The following is a 17773-nucleotide window of genomic DNA, read 5'->3' on the forward strand; positions in this document are numbered from 1 at the left end:
ACTCACCTCCGCAGCAACCTGCCCCGCGGCGCGACCGGAAGTGCGTCACGAGGCCCTGGCCGAGCCTTTCTAGAAGCAGCTTCTCTCCCTCTCGGTGGTGCCCTGGCCCCGCCCCCTGCGGCCAAAACCCCAGTGCCCGGCAGCTTCGCGCCCTTTGTGCCTCTCCTAGATCGGTGGCAGTTGTTACTCTAGGTCGGCTGAAGCAGGCGAGAATCAGACGCGCGCGCAGCATTCAACCCGGGAGAGCGCCAGGGACCTGTATTTCAGTAAAGCTGCCGGTGCAGCCAGATTTGGGAGTCTCCGTAGGGGATCGCTAAACAGACGCTGTCAGACCCAAGGCCACCCTTTTATAACAAACATTTCCTAGCGACCGCTTTATTCTCCTGTCTTGAAATTCAGAGATATTAGTCATAAATAATATATACAACCTACATTTAAAAAACTGTTATGTCTCAAGTGTAATAAAGGAGAAATAAGAGGAAAATAACTTGTAATTAAAAACATTTCAATATGTAAATGTTTGGTAATGGCTGCTGCATGAGACCTAATGAAGCGATCACACATTTGCCTTCTTACGTAGGCTGTGCCTGCTTGCCGCAGCCACAATGCTAAGTCACCGGTGTCTCAAAAAACCACAAGGTGAGATCCAAAATTGAGAGCACTTTTTGGTAAAGTTTAAATGAAATACGGTACAATCCTGTCTTGATCATGCAGTAGTTATATTCTTGGAGAATCAGCATATGTTAAAACTGCAAAAGTACATTGCGTTTATCTGAAAAACAAGTTCCAGGTTCAGGTAATTTATAAAGTTTTTGATGTTCAGGAAGACATTAAAGTCTGAAAACTTTTTCAATAGGCAGAACCTTTCCACGCATTGCAGGACCTGTATCACTCCTGGCTCCTATCCACCACCACCAAACTCTGTAACGAAAATACTCCCATAAAATTCCAAAATCGGCCCTTGGGGGGAAGGTGAATGGTACTAAAAGCCACTGGATTGGACCACCCTTAAGAGTCCCTCCCAACTCTGACTGTGTTGGCCTTTCTTCTCCAGGACTGATGGCTCCCAGTGCTGCAGCCTGAGGAATCAGACCACTCACCCCTCCAGCCTCCTAGCACTCCCATTCTCCCCTCTCAACTTAAGCTCCACCACTGAACATACTGTTCTCTAAACCTAGAATGCCCTTCCCTTCCCATTCCCACCCCGTCTTGACTGTTATTTGGTCTCAGCTCACGTCAATTCCCTTGGAAAGCAAGACTTCCCTGACCACCCGAAATAAGGCAAGACTAAGACTCCCCATTAGTGCTTATTTAATGGTGATAGTTAAAATGTCTTCTCTGGTCACTCCAGGGAACAAGGACTATATATACGTTGTTCAACATCATTATCCTCAGCTAAAGCACAAGGCCTGGCATAAAGGAGACATGCAATAAACAGCTATTGCTGACATAGTCCAACAGCTCCAGCCCCAACTCCAGGGTAGAACCCTTTCATTTCTGCGCCACTGGAGGTAGGATATATCTTATGCCTGGGATTACTGACCATTGCCAGAGCCCTTCTCTGCTTTGCCCTGAACCTGATAAGCACTGTTTCCCAAAATGAGCACTTACATGGCTTCTCTCTTAAGACAGGAAAATGGTCTCAGGATTAGGCAGAGATAGTTGGAGATTACATTGCTCTTGGCAGTAAGTGCTGTTTCCACTTCTCCCAAAGCTCAGAAAGCACACCTTTAACTAGGAATGAAGGTTTATCTAAAGAAATAGAAGTTAGGAGAGCAGTGTCATAGAAATGCTGACCCCAAATATTGGATCGTAAACTAGTTCCCTAATTTTACAGGTAAAAAATAAGGCCTCCTAAATAACCATGAAGCTCCTACTCTTTAAAAGAGTGCTTAGATAGGCATGCACCAAGTTTCAAAAGCTCTAGAAAGTGCCTGCAGAAACAGAGACCCCTCATTGTCTGTCCACCTCCATTCTTCTCTTCTTATACGGTAACAGAATCTCTAGCAAGCCAGATAGTCCAGAAAAAATAACATGCTTCCAGGTCCCTTTTAAAGCAAAGTGTGGCTATGTGACCAACTTCTGGCAAATAGGCTATAAGAAAAAGTGATGCCACGCCCTTAAAGAGAAGGGACATGCCCTCCCTGGCCCAGTACTCCATCAACTACATGGAATACTAACAAGGGGGTGAGCATCTTGGACCATGTGGATGATGATGTGGCCCCTGGGAATGGCAGAGCAGCTAGTAGTCACTGAGCTGTTATCTAGATTGCTTACCTTAGATGATAGTGAACAAGAAATAAGCTTTCATCATGCTTAAACTGATTGATTTGGGTTCTTCAGATTAATATCCAAGACCATATCCTAACATCCCTAAGAATGAGAAATGGAAAAATCACGTACTTAAAAATTTAGGCTGGTTCACAAATTTCAGGGTCTGGAAGTCCATCTCCATGCTGGGCCTGCAGCCACATTTCCTCCTGCTCAGCTCTAAGGTTTCTTCTCCTTCATCCTCTGTCCCTAATTCTAGGGCCTCCCTAAAGCTCTTCCTGCCCACCAGAGAAAACTGACCAATCTTCTCACATTAAAAATCTTTTCTGGTGTTTCCAGTTTGAATATGACAGAGTAAAAACTGTTGTACCTGCTTCCCCTCTTGAAAATTGTGGGAAAACAGTTAGGTCTCATTGGAGCTCATTCAAGGAACTCAAGGATGTTTCAATATTATAAAATATTCCTTTACTTATTGATATTGTGAATTAAATTAACAGTCACTCAACCTACTGTGTAGAGATATATACTAGGGTAGGGAGAGATCCTACAAAAGTAACAAAGGAACAAAAATATTTAAGAATAAACTTAATAATAAATGTTTAAAATGTAGACAAATAAAAATTTGAAGACTCTGAGACAACAAAAATACTTGTATAAGTGGAAAGGAACAGGTATGAAGGGTATTCATCTGGATTTAATCTGTAAGTCCAATTTCAAATAATTTTGAAAAAAGAGAATAAAGTGAGAGGAACTGGTCTACCCAAATAAAACATCAATAGTACTTGTTTTGGAACTTGTGAAAATGATTCTAATACAGGAAAAAAATATTATATATATTTATAAGTGACTACTGAAATATAAGAATGCAAAAGAATTGGAAGTTAAAGACTGGGAAGAAAAATATGCCAGACAAGTATTAAGCTAAAGGAAAAATGGTATGGCTATATTAATATGTTATAGCAAGAATTTTAAGATAAAAAATATTATTAGGCAGGATCCCATTTCAGGCAATGCAGTGATTGAAATAAACAATTATCTAGAAATTTAGGATATAATTTACATCATTTTATATATTTAGCTCACAGGAAAGTTTATACAGGTATCAAAAAATGAACAAAAAACTAAGACTAGAGAGGTTAGCTGAGCTGATGCTTTGGCCGACATGAGTGGGGATGATAAAAATTTGAAGATCTTGATATGTGAGGAGATTGAATTATAATATTTAGGAGGCCTGATCGAAGCAAGAAGACTGGGACTTCAAACATACACAAATGTCTGGATCCATGAAAGGATAAAGTAGGAAAAAAAAAAACCTTCTCACTAACAAAGACAGATAAAAAAGATAATGGTCCTTGCCTACGTTTTGGAGTGGTATGGGATGCCCCCTAATTTATAATCACAATCTCTATCACTGAGTAGTTCGAAAGTAATACTACTCACTTGGACCAGCAACTCATAATCTATTAAATTAAAAACTGATCCTGGTAAATTTCCAAAAGTCACTACAGAATTGGGAAACTGTCTGTCTCAACTTACGCTTTCCCTCACTATTGCCTATTCCCTATTTACCTCCCTTTCGGTGCAGTCAGGCACAGCCTCCCCTCAACTTGACCCTGATATTCTCCTCTACCTTTATGGAGCTAATTAACCTTCTCAAACAATTCCATTCTGTTACTGAGACAGTATTACAGATCTTGTCACTAATCTCTAAAGGGCAATACTGTAATGGCTAGAAAATGGGCTCTGAAACCAGACTGCCTATGTTTGAATGCCTACTCTGCTACTTCCCGTGTTTTTGGGTTACCCATTTCCTAACTGTAACAATGAGCTCATTACAGCGCCTACTTCATAAAGTTGTATTAAAGGTATGAGTGATTAGAAAAGTGTCCAGCACATGGTGAGTACTAACCCATGAAACTACATCTCTGACCCTGTTTACTCTTACCATTTTTTTTTTTTTTAGTGACTTTTACATTTCCTGGTCTCAAAATGATCCCCCTAGAAATAACTTAAATGTCTACCAACAGCAGGCAATAAATTATGGTATACTCATGTAATGGAATACCACACAGCAATGGGAATGAACCTCTACCACTGATTCCATTTACATAAAAATGTGCAGTGACAGAAGTCAAAATAGAGGTTACCTTGAGAAAAAGTAATGACTGGAATAGGGTACAGGAGACTTATAGGGTGCCTGTATGTTCTGTTTCCTGATCTTTGTGATTATAAGGCTACATTCTCTGTAAAAAAAAAAAAAAAAATTCAAGTTCTACAACTATGACCTGTGCATTTTTGTCTATTATACTTCAATTTTTAATAAGGTTTACTTAGAAAGTGATACTCCAGGCTATTACTCACTGGTCAATTCAAGCATTTGATCCAACTGCTCATCCAACTGCTGGCAAGTAAGGAAGAGGTGGTAAAGCCACCCACATGCTGGACTTCAAGGAGCAGGTAAAGTCTAGAATTAGGCAGGGTGACTGCCAAGCTGGTTGGTAGCAGAAGGGCACATGGGAGAAAAGAGGGTGCAGGTTACATTCTTTGTCCAAAGAAAAGGGTCAGCTCTTGGTTCTCCTACTGAGACTCCGCGGCACTCTTTCTCAGGACTGAGAACCAGAGCATTTCCCCAGCCTTAATCAGATCAAAGAGTAGGTGGGCACACTATTCTAGGCGAACTGGTAAACGCCAAGCTGGAAAAGCTACGATAGCCTGGAATTTATCAGTTTAATGCCTAGAACAGCATCCATTCCAAATAAAAACTGAGTAAAAATGAAAACTCAAGTGATGGCTTCTGTTTTTACAGTTAAGACTTTTCTTGGGAATGGATTCACTGATAGTTTCATAGCAACACTAAAACACTTGTCACAGAGCTTAAGTTATTAGAACTTCTATCCACTGGTGTCCTGGTGTAGCTTGGGCTCTCAAGTGCTCCAATGGGTTTCCCATTCTTGCTGCAATCACAGGGGCTTCTGGGACTTTAGCTGAAGACTTTCCTACACATCATACATACAAAACTTTTCTTCATCGGTTTGTTATTCTTGAAGACTTTTTAAAAATAACTGTTACACTGATAAGGCTCTGTTCCAAGGAAGGAAAACCTAATTCAAACTTGCCTGAGCAAAAAAAAAAAAAACAAAACAAAACAAAGCAAAAACAAAAATGGAATTTATTGGTTACTGGAATTCAAAAACCAAGATTCATTTCCAGCTTCAGATATGATTTAATATAGTTACTCAAACAGAACCATCAAATTGACTGCTCTCCAACTTTTGCTTCTCTTTTGCTGTGTTGGCTTTATTCTCAGCCTCCACAGGAATCCAGGAGATCCTCTCAGCAGTGAGACTAAGGAAAAAAGACGAGTATTTCGAAAAAAGAAGAGTATTTCTTCCTGTTAACTCAGGCCACATCCTGGGACTCTAACTGACCATCTTGGGTCACCTACTGACATCTGAACCAACAGCTATGGCTTAGAGGAAGGAATCTGCAGTGGAGCCAGGCCTGTGTCACACATTCCACTCCTGAGTAGAAGATGGAATACACAAGGAAATTCAGTGTACGATTACCAGTAAAAGGGGGTAAAAAACTCTGGGAGACCGAAACGACAAATGTCCAGCACAGGTTTCTCTCCAGGGTAGACATGCTCATGATCACCCAGCTGGGAGGAAGTCCTAAAAGTTTCTTCATACTTGACACACTCAGAGGGTTTCTCTCTAATGTGGGTTCCTTGGTGCTGAAGAAGATTTCTTTTGCTAGTCAAGACTTTTCCACACTCACCACATACATAGGAAGACTCCTGGATATGAGTCCTTAGATGCCTTTTTAATTGTTCCTGAGCACTAAAGGCTTTCCCGCAATCGACACAGTAAAAGGGTTTCTTCTCGCTGTGGACCCTCTGGTGCCGAGTTAGTTTTGTATGAAAATTAAAGGCTTGCCCACATATTTTACAAGAATAAGGCTTTTCCCCTGTGTGAATACGCTGATGTTGGCTAAGATGAGAAGTCCTTCTGAAGCTTTTGCCGCACTCTTTACATTCGTAGGGTTTCTCTTCACTGTGGACTTTCTGATGTCGAAGTAGTGGTGAATTACCAAAAAAAACTTTTCCACACTCATTGCATGCGTAAGGTTTCTCCCTAGAGTGGATTCTCTGATGCATAACAAACTCAGAACTACTGGCGAAACCATTTCCACACTCCTTGCAGTGATAAGGTCTGTCCCCATTGTGGATTCTCTGATGCCTGATCAGATTTGCATTATCATTAAAGGCTCTCCCACACTCCTCACACAGATAGGGTTTCTCTCCAGTGTGGATTCTCTGATGCCGAATCAATGAAGAATTGCCATTAAAGGCTTTTCCACACTCATTACACTCAAAGGGTTTCTCCCCAGTGTGAATTCTCTGGTGTCTAACATAGTAAGAATAATAGCTGAAGCATTTCCCACACTCCTCACATCTGAAGGGTTTCCTATCCCAGTGAATTCTTGGAAACTTTCCTCTAACATTTTTCTCTGTGGAAATTTCCTGGCGCTTCTCCAGTTTACATGTTTCTAGGAAGTTGGTTCTCTGAAGAATACTCTTCTGCAGACCACATGACAACATCACATCTCGATCTTCAGAAACTCCCTGTGTTGATGTGGACTCACTGTCAGTGTTGGTCTCAGCATCTGACATAAGAACAGAAAACAGAAGAGTCACTGAGAATTATACTAGGAACAAAAGAGCATCAAATATTACAGGGCTTTTAGAGATTACTATTTCAACCTCCACATTGGCCTGCTAAGACAAGGCTATTAAAATGAAAAGTGCCAAACATCACAGAGAACAATTGAAGTGGAACAGGGTATTGGTGTATACATCATACATCAGATTGCTTCCTCAGCTTTTCTAGACTCTATATTTGAATGACTTCTCCCTAGTACGTTCTGGTATCTTTGAACCTTATGGTACTTATAGGCCTACAAAGTACCAAGGGAAGTAGAGGCTCTAAGAGCAAGTGATGACATTAGAGCTGGCAAGACTCAGAGTCAGAAAGTAGAACTGAAGAATCAGAATGTTGTTCTTTTTAACAATTTATACCCTGTAGATTTCCCAAAAGACTGGTGACACTGAGCATTAAGGGTTCTGGGCTGTGGCAGAAAGAAAGAAAGAGAAAAAAAAAAAGCACAGACATGTTTAGAGGACATTTCCCCCACAGGTCCTTAACTGAAGGTCCACAGATGAAGAGAGAATGCCATAAAACTGTTGGCAACTGCTGTCTTGTAATCAGACTCTCAAAAAAGTCTGAACCTCAAACATGCAGAAACTAATATCCTAGACTCTCTGCCTATTTGGAAAGGGTAGAACACAGTTTACTCAAATACACTAAGAATGTCAACTATTCCTTCTCTTAGCAAAAAGGAGACAGCTACCTGTAAAATGGCATTTGTGATCCTAAAGACTGAATGACATTTTATATAAGTTAAAGTCAATCTATTTTATACAAAATGTTTGACTAATTTTGTTTTAACGTTCATTTGTATTATCTGGGACTCATCTGCTGGTTTATCAAATTTATCCTTTGTGTTGAGTTAAACAAGCAAGGACCTCCAGGAAGACAAATCTGAAACGAGAGTAAACAGGGTAATCAATAGTGTGAAAAAGTGTAAGCAAAGACAATGATGAGCCTGGTGGTCTGTTTTCACACCCTGCCTCTTTCTTGCTCAATGTTATAAAATCAGGACTGAGCAAGCAATGACCAAACACTCCTATCTTCCCTGCTGCCCTATACTCTGCCATTCATCCTTAACAGGATTCCCACAGTTCTTCCAAGTAACCCCGACCTTCCTAGTTCTCTAGGGAACATCGCCTCCTTCCTGCTGAAAGCATAAAGCTGCCCAGATGCAAGGCCCTCAACTTCCTTCATTTCCATTTCCACCTCCTCGTAGCTCAAGCCCCTGTCTCAAGCCTCACACTTCCCAATCATCCCCAATGCCATTCCCTCTCTTCCTCTGATATACTGCTCAATCAGCTATATCGTCCCTTTTCTTCTTCATCTCCTTCTACCTATTAGATGTGAAACTGATAGAATGTTTAACCATCAAACAATTAAAAAACTGAAAAACACTAGTCTATATTAGAACAGAACAGAATTCACGCGCGTTGTAATGCCAAGCGTAAACTCTTTCGTGATACTCCAGTTTCAGAGTACATATGAGTATGTAGGGGTTTGATGCAAAATGTAGTAACTACTGAGGTGCATGACCAAAAAAAGTTTGAAAAACATTTGCTACCATTTACTATATTTTCTTTCATTTCTAAACTAATCAAAATAAGGGGCTAAAGTGCTGTCTCATTTTATCATCTTCCATTTACTCCCTCTCTGCAAAACATGAAACTCCTATCCTCGGCTTCAGTTCCACTGTTCCCTCCTGGTGACCTTCCGCTGTCTACTTTCCCTTCCCTTTCTCACTAAAATGAAATATTCCTTAATATTTAAGATTCAGCCCTCTTTTTTGTTCTCTAGGGGTCATTTCAACTAAAACTCTGCAGAGTACACTTTGTCTATACTTGTAGACCTGACATTTATCACAGACTCAACACTTGCCTTCTCGATGGCCTGTTCTAGCCATCCACTTACATATTATCCTAAAGATACCTCAGACTCCATGCTCAGATCTGAATCCATGTGAATTCGAAAAGCTCCTCCTATGACATGACTTCCCAATGTTATCTGACGCGACCCTTCCCTTTTATGGCACACATTCCTTCCTCTTTTTGACATTACCTCTATCCCCTAGAGTTAATGCTTGATATATAATAATAGCATAACAGAATTTTTATGTCTTCTACTTCCTTCATACCAATGAAACCACATTCTATGTTGAGCTAATATTTCTAAAATAGCAATCACAGGCCTATATCACTAGTGGCGAGGTCACTGTGGCAGGGGTCATTGCTCCTGCTCCACATTCTATTTTGCCTGATCTCTCATTTCCTGTCTCCACGCTGTAAGTTCTACAGACTAGAACCCTCAGGTCCACCATAAAGCCTGCAATCTAGATATGCCACACAATGCTGGGTGGGTAAGACACACCAACGACATTCATTTGCATCAATGGCTAAGAAAAGAGGGGCAGCCCTGGATTCTAGGAAGTCTTGCTGAGACTTTGAGTCCTAAGCCTCAAGCTCTTGCACTACTTACTAGAAAAAAAACAGAAGAATATTTGCAGGTGTGCTCCAACAGAAATACCCATTTAAAATATGCTCCCCTGGTGATTCTCTTGTACATTAAACTGCAAAGTTCTTTGCAATGATTTTTTTGAATCTTCTATTCCCTTCCTCAGGCCAGATAATCTACCGTCTTTTTTTCCACATCATATCCACTGTCATCTGTAATGGTCTACCCCTGAAGGAGTGTTATTTGAGTTTCTAAATGGGAATTCCTCTAACCCCTACTTCTGCTGGGCTCCCACAGCCCACTGCTTATATACCAACGGTAGCTCTTAACATATTTTTTTTTTTAGCTCTTTGCATCTGTCTCCATAACTTGTATCCTCCAGAGTTTCTTAAACAAAGCTTGGCACACAGCAAGTGCTGAAAAACAGCTTCTGAATAAATCCATCTTGTCCAAGGAAGGAGGGCCACTTAGGTACGCAATGCTGACACTCAAAAAAGAGCAATGGATCCAAGAACTGCATATGAGATGTATGAAGTGGAAATATGTCATCTTGATAAGAGTTAAAACTGGTGGGAAAGGTTTCATATTTTACCTCTTAGGAGAAATCATCTATTTTATTTAAATCCTTCCCAGCATGGTTCATTTAAAAATACACTGCTCTGTAAAGCTCTACAGTTGCCAGTTACCTGCCTTGCCTACCTTTACAGAAGTCTGTGGTCCTCTCTGCAGATGGGTCACCCTGTGCTTCCAGACCCCAAGGCAAGTCCCCTCCCTCCAGAAGTGAGATCAGGGCAGGTTTGGGAACTGGATATCCTGAAAAGGAGGGAGAAAATGGCACCTTCAGCCTGTGTCTGCTGTATTAAAAGAAGGAAAATCCCAGAGCCTCAGTAAAAATAAGATCCTCAGAAAAGGGCTCAATCAAAAGATTTCAATCAAAAAAACTGAGCATTTGTGACCTCCTCTTACTTAAGAGTGGGTAAGTTAGCGAGACCCTGCAAGACATGTCCAAACACAGAAACAGGGTAGAGCTTTCCCTAGACATGGGGGCAGGGGTATAGCATCAAGCCGAGAACTTGGCTCTGGCAACAGAAACTACTTATTCCCTACTGTGCAGAGCCCCTTGGAGTATGGGACACACACTCACCGGGGGACAGCAATACCCTACATTGAGACCAAATGACCCAAGTCCTCTTCCTACCCAGCAACCTCTGAGTGGGCCATTTGCCCTCAGCCCTGAAGCCACGCGGTGGAGGAGACCAGAGACAACACCTCCCTCTTCACACTGCACTCACGGCCCAGAAGCAAAAAAGAAAGAAAGAAGTAGGGAAACCATAGATCTGAGTCCCAGGAGGAAAGTGAACCTTACCCAGTGATGTCAAGTTCCCACAGTTCTCCAGCATCACACTTCTGTACAGGGCCTTCTGTGCGGAAGAGAGGCCATCCCACTCTGCCTGGGTGAAGTACACAGCCACGTCCTTGAAGGTCACCACCTCCTAAAACAAGAGGTTCCTACTGCCCCAGAGCCAATTCTCTGACTCAGAGCCAGAGTGTGGGGCACAGGGGACAGTATGAGGGAGAGGTCCTATTAGGAATGGCCAATGAGAACAGGTGAAAGAACTGGGTGTTAGGCCATTAAATGACTATTTCTACAAGCCAAAATCTGGAACTTCTCTCACTATCAGAAGAGTTTCCATCTGCACATAAAACTTACTGTTATAAGCATAATAAAATCATTTCAGAAACCCTGGAGAGTCACCTATTAATTAACCTTCCTAGAGCAAGATTTGTTTGATTTTGTAAATACTCTTTTACTGTTACACCTGCAAGTGGACAATTAGCTTCAATGTCCAGACACCTCCTCACAAGTAACATCTCAGAACCTACCTGTTCCCCCTTCACTGCCCCAGTGCCCAGTCTATCCATGTGTTCCCCACATGCGTTCACTATGCCAAAAACCTCAAGCCCACATAACAAGAACAGAGTCATGGTTTGCCATGATGACTGCCTCTCATCCAAGCCCCCATCTTGAAGAAGGGACTGTGCTGCCTGTCTACTAGAACATCCAGCAGAAGAAGCTCAGTGCCACCTGGGGCAGTCTAGTATTCCTGATGGGTCTTCCTGGAGAATATGCTTCTGGAATCAAATTGTACTGGGTAGCTCTTTTAGCTGCTTTGCTTTATACCTCCAAGACAATCTGTAACAACTTTTGCCAAACGAGCCTCATCTTTTTTCCAATAGCCACCCTGTTCCCTCCCTGATGGCCCCAAGTCTACCTCTGCAGAAAGCTCCAACATCTGGGTTAGGCTTTCTATTCACTCCTCAGACTTTAGTATCAAACTTGATTACCTGAACATGCAGTGAATTTCCTCCCACTTTCCAAAGCCTCAACTGATTCTGCAGATCTCTACCTTCCACTAGTCCCTGCACTACCTCAGACTCTGTGGTGACCCAACATGTCTGACCCACCTTGTAATACCGAATTCACCTATGCCCCAAACTGGCTCCCTTTCTATTCACTGGCACAGTGAGTGAGATTTTGTTTCCCTATCTCAGTTAATAGTACCAATTTCAGCCCAGTCTCCTATACTAACTAGCAAATTGAGATTTATCCCAGACTAACTTGCACCAGTCACTGCTCACTTCTGACATGCAGTTGGTTATTAAATCCTACCAATTTCGTTGCCAAAATATTTCTGGAATCTGACTCTTCTTCATTATGGTGCAATCAGTACACTAGTTCAACAGCTGGGGACACTTAATCAGCTCCAATTCGAGGCAGTCCTGCACTGAATCTATCCTCTGCCAGCACATACAATGATCTACTTAAAATGACAACCTGACCCTCTCAACTGAATGACTTAATGAATCACCACTAACTACAACAGTGGTTCTCAGAGTGTGGTCCCCAGAGCAGCGGCCAGAACCTGAGACCTTGTTGGAATGGCAAACTGGTGGGCCCCTGCCAAGAGCAGTGTGTGCTTCAGTGATCCCTCACTGAAGGTGATTCTGGTGCACACTAATGTCTGAGAATCCTGGACTAGAAGATAAAATCCGAGCTTAGGAAACAGAGCTGCACCAGGTGACCAGCAGACAGTGAAGGAAAGGCGTGAGACTGTACAGGAAGCTCTGCAAACAAAATCCCAGAAAAGGAATGATGAACCCTGAATGAAAGCAATATACGATATGGATCAAGCGGAAGAGATAGCAAGCAGAAGCAATCGGACTTGGTAACTTTCTGGAAGTGGTATCTAGGAAGAAGAGAGTCAACAAGTACTCAGCAACCTAGAAACGAAGTGGTCAGGACTTTGCGATCAGAAGAAGGCAGGGTCTACAAGGAAGACAAGGTACCAGTGAAACAGTCAGGCAGAGGGACCTGCCAGATGTCAGAAATCCAGGACTGGGACTTGGGACATGGTTCACGGAAGTTAAGTTACTGGATAAGTCCCAGGAAGGAAACAGTAAGGCAACACGCAGCACCTCATCAGTCTCAAAAAGTGAAATACAACTCAAAAAATCAATTTCATGGTCCCACAAAGGTAAGGTACTTCATGTTCACTTTATAAGTGAAGTCAGTTAAGATTCAAAGAAGTTAAGTGACTGGCTCAAAGCCACCAAGGCTGATGGGAGCCCTACCTTCAGGTGTCCTATCCTGGTGCAGGTTTCTCCGATCACAGCCTCCTGCCTCGCCTTAGCCAGCAGCACTGACCTCAAGGAGGATATGTTTTCCCTGATTCTGTTTTCCCAAACTTCTTTCCTCATTTCCCTGTTTTCCCAAACTTCTTTCTTTAGAATAAATGGCATAGCTTTTTCCTTTTCTTCTTCCTACCGCTCCTCTGTCTCTACTCCCCAAGAACCTGTGACCTTGCTGATCACAATCACTCCCACAGAAAACTGGATACCTGCACCACTAGTCTGAGTCCCCATTCTCACAGATCCCTCTGTGGGGGGAGCTCCCAAAACTGGGCACCCTCTAGCTCAGCAGAAATCCTCAGAGTCCAGGAGCTGTACTTCTACTTCCCAGGACACTCTCTCCAGCCACTGCTTGCCAGGCTCTGGCTGCTCAGCCCCTCACCATCAGCTTTTCCCCCAGCATCAGTCCTACTGGAGAATCAACAGGCGTCTTCCTACTGCTTTGGCTCTAAGACTTTTGCCGGAATCACCCCTCTCATCCCACATTTCCTTCAAATCAGATCTCTCAAAGGTTGACCGGAGGGATTCACAGCTCACCTGGTGCCAGGCTTCTGGGAGTATGGCTGCCATCACCTGGGCTTCCTCTCAGTGAAGCAGGGGCTGAGGGAAGAAACAAAGAGTAAGTGAGCTTGGCCCAGTCAAAGGCTCTTCTTTAAACCAACAAACCTGCCAATAACAATAGCAACAATGACCACTTAGTAAGTAGTATATAAACATTTCCTCTTCTAATCCATACTGTAACATGAAGTTGAATTCTGAGGAAATAGACTCGGAAAAGAAGTAACTTGCCCTTGGGCAACAGAGCCTATATTCCCCAATATCAACGCTGCCTGTCCTAGGCAGGACATGAGTACTGGCAGAACATGAGTACGGAAAAAGCAAAACAAGCAAAAGACATCGACAAACTAGAAACAAAACCTAGTAAGAGGAAATCCAGATCTTCATTTTTAAAAATAAAATTTTACTGAGAAATATAAAGGATTAAAAAAATAGAAAGAAATATCACGTTTTTGTGTGAAAAATACATATTCTCTCGTTCAGTTCCCACAATAAGCTCGTCAACTTTTCCTTTTTCCCAAATAAGAAAACAAGGCTAAGAGAATAATTTTCTCTACCAAGGTCACTCAGTTAGTGGATGCATGAACTTGGAAACATATTTGCCAGATTCCAAAGGCCATGTTTCCTTTTTAATTACAGTTGACATACAATATTATATTAGTTTCAGGTGTACAACACAGCAATTAGACATTTATATAACTTGTGAATATAGTTATTGCAATATTATTTACTATATTCCCTATGCTGTACTTTACATCCCCATGACTGTTTTTACAACTGCCAAAAGGCTATGCTTTTAATAATGACATTAAATCACTTAGCAATCATAATCCAAACAGGACGTCTCTTAGAACCTGATAAAGTGATTCTGAATATAAAAGGATAAGAATAGCCAAGAAAATTCAGGAAAAGAATTTAAGTTTTCCTTTTCTTGGACCTTGAAACAGGCATCTTTTTTGTTCACCCCATTATAGGACCCAGTGATAACCACAAAAGATCCTGAAAGGTCACCTCAAAATAACAAAATGTCTGAGTTATTACTTTAATTACACCATCCCCTACAAACATTTCGTATTCTTCTTAAGCAGTCATATTCTACCAAAAAGCCAGCACCTTCCCTACCGAATTCATTGCATGCTGTAATTTCCTGCTAGCCTTATCATGTCATCCTTCTTAGTTTAGCCCCTCTGGCCTTTTTTCAGTTTCCTGTACTAATTCAGGACCTTTGTAGCTGCTATTGCCTCTGTATGGACCACTCTTCTCCAACCTTAGAACCTTTGTAACTGATACTCTCCGCCTGTAATACTGTCCAACAGCCTGACCCCTCTTCACCTAGGTAATGCCAGAGCATCCTCTAGGACCAGGTCAGGTTCCTACGTTACACACTCCATCAGCACTGCATTCCCTCTCCTGTACACCACGGCTCCCAGTTTGAGGTGATATATTGATTTGTGCTTTCTTCATTCAACAAACATTTACTGCACATTTATTTCATTCTAGGCCAAGTGTGAGATACAGTTAAGAAAAAAAAAAGGTGTGATTCCTTTCATCATTGAGCTTAAAGGAAAGACACACATTAATCAAAGACTTTCATAAATCTCTTTAAGATCACAATTGTGACTAGTGCCAGGGAGGCCGTCCTAGATGGTAAGACTTAATAGGAATTAAGTAGATTAAAAGGAAAATCTTTATGACAGTGATAGCAAGTGCAAAACATGTTTTAGAAGAGATAGGCAATGATGGCTGTGGCAGGGCGAAAGGGAGTGTGCTGCAAAACAAGGGTGAAGCTGCAAGAGACCAAGCCACGCAGGGCCCTGCGCAAGTTACGGACTTGGTCTTCGACCTAAAAGCAACAGGCCACAGCTACCCGATTATGAGCATGTGGGGTGAAATGCTCGGATCTGACTAATACGTAACTTTCCCATTAAACTCAACGCTCCCTCAAGTCGGAATCCAGGCCCAGGCTCTTTCCTGGCTGCATCCCGGGAACCTAGAACAGCGACTGGCATTTAGCTGCTCCATAAACTGTTGTTGGCCCGATGAGCAGAAAGACTTTGTGGCTGTGTCGGGCACACAGCGCATCTCCTCTCTAGCCACAACTTCCATTTTCCGAAGTGGCCGCCGGGGACTGGGGAGAATGAGGGTGGGACTGGCCCGCAGGCTGCTTCTGACTCCCGCGGAAGCAAGGACGAAAACGACAGCCTTCTCTGCGGGTGAAGAGCGCGCAACTAGCAGACACCCAAGGGGAAAAACCCAACACTCACCTCAGAATAGGTGCAAAGTGCGGCGTGACCGGAAGTGCGTCACATCGCAGCGTCGCCCAATCCTCTCGTGCTTCCTCTCTAGGATGCCAGAGCGCGCGGCTCAGTGGTTCTGTCCTTTACAGCCAGCGCGGGGGTTTTTTAACCTGCGGTCCTCAGAGTCCTTGACTAGGGGAAAGTTTATCGTTGTTTTCGCTAATTTCTAACCGAACTTAGCATTTCCTACAATTATGCGTTGGCAACAAACCACAGTAGTATCAGCAGTACCTGTGTCTTTGTCACCAATAGAAATCACAGATATTTTCATATCACATTACAGTTATGCAGATCTCAAAATGCGGGCGACTCTCATCACTAATTCAAAATTATAATCGTTGTTATTAGGCTAACCTTTAGATATTGTCATTTCATCACATTGGTAAAGATGTATAGATATTACTATATTATAAATGTATTTTTAAAACTACTTAACTATTTTACTATAATTGGTTTTGGAGGGGTGCACAGGTATCCTTACAGTGCAAAAGAGGTCCTTGGATCAAAAATATCGTTTTCCTTAAAGGTAAAAATTCAGTCACTCTAAGAATCCAGGGCTGAGAATTAAAGATACATTAAAGAACAATTTAGGAAGTGAAAACAGTGGACATTAAAAAACTGAATGAGAGTTATGAGAGGGAATGATCTATTATAGATATAAAGATTGGATGCCCTGATAGATAAAGGTGTCATTAACCGAGATGAAGAATTCAAGAAGAGGAGTTGGTTTCAGGCAGGCAGATTACAGAATTTGGTTTTAGAAATACTGAATACGCATGCACGCGCACGCACGCGCACACGCGCGTGCAAACAAACGTGCTTTATTAAAATATTTACATCTCATACAATTCATCCATTTAAAGTGCACAACTCAGTAGTTTTGGGTATATTCACAGAATTGTGCAACCATCACCACAATCAATTTTAGAATATTTTCGTCATCCCTAAAAGAAACTCTGTAACCATCAGCACTCTCCCTTTTTACCCTACAATAGGCAGAATAAGGTGCCCCTCAAAGATGTCTATGTCTTAATCTCTAGAACCTGTATCTTAGGTTACATGACAAAGAGAAATTAAGATTACAAATGTAACTAAGGCTGCTAACCAGCCGCTATTAAAACAGGAAAATTTCTTGGATTATAGAGGTGAGCCCAATGTAATCAAAAGGGTCCTTAAAAGTAGAGGAAGTAATTGAAAGAGAGAGCTACAGAGATAATAGCATGAGAAAAACCTGTCCCAACATCCGTTGCCGGCTTTGAAGGTAGAAAAAAGCCATGTGCCAAGAAAGGTAGGTGGCCTTTTGAAGCTGGAAAAGGCAACACATTGAATTTAGCTCAGTGAAACCCATTTTGGATTTATGACCTCTAGAACTGTAAGACAATAAGTTAGTGTTGTTTTAAGCCGATGTTTGTGGTCATTTGTTATAGCAGCAACAAAAAAATTAATACATTCCCTCCCGCACCCCCCTTCCAGGCCTTCCTCCCCAAACCTAGATAACCACTAATCTATTTTCTGACTCTATAGACTTGCCTACTCTGGATATTTACACCATATAAATGTCTATTAAATTTAGACATAAAACAAAAAAAATTAGTTTTATTGTTGGTAACTTTATTAGTCTTTAGACTGATGGAAGCCTATCTGTATATTTATAGCAAGACATGGGCAGCTTAATTTTTTTTTTTTTTTTTTGCTGGGTGTGGGGGATGGAGGAATGCTGTACCTTTAATCTGCACAGATTATTCCAGTGAGAAATGTTTCAATTATCCCCAGTGAATGGCCACTCCAAGCAGAGAAGCT

General features: G+C 41.9%; 1 protein-coding gene across 2 annotated transcripts; it reads right to left on the reverse strand.

Moving 5' to 3' along the window:
* Positions 1 to 5417: 5417 nt before the first annotated feature.
* ZNF19 (zinc finger protein 19) lies at positions 5418 to 16006 on the reverse strand. 2 transcript variants are annotated; one of them, XM_011380669.2, is made up of 5 exons: positions 15941 to 16006; positions 13656 to 13718; positions 10795 to 10921; positions 10128 to 10241; positions 5418 to 6936 (listed from the first exon to the last, which is right to left on the reverse strand). In XM_011380669.2, exons 2-5 carry the CDS (start codon positions 13686 to 13688, stop codon positions 5834 to 5836), a joined length of 1377 nt encoding a protein of 458 aa, XP_011378971.1. In that variant the 5' UTR covers positions 13689 to 13718; positions 15941 to 16006; the 3' UTR covers positions 5418 to 5833. The 2 variants fall into 2 exon arrangements, with proteins under 2 accessions (XP_011378971.1, XP_023379420.1); XM_023523652.1 differs by lacking the exon at positions 15941 to 16006 and having other exon boundaries at positions 5423 to 6936; positions 10795 to 10959; positions 13656 to 13712.
* Positions 16007 to 17773: the final 1767 nt, after the last annotated feature.

This window comes from Pteropus vampyrus, unplaced genomic scaffold (assembly GCF_000151845.1).
Source record: "Pteropus vampyrus isolate Shadow unplaced genomic scaffold, Pvam_2.0 Scaffold399, whole genome shotgun sequence".
In the NCBI taxonomy this organism is placed as follows: domain Eukaryota; kingdom Metazoa; phylum Chordata; class Mammalia; order Chiroptera; family Pteropodidae; genus Pteropus; species Pteropus vampyrus.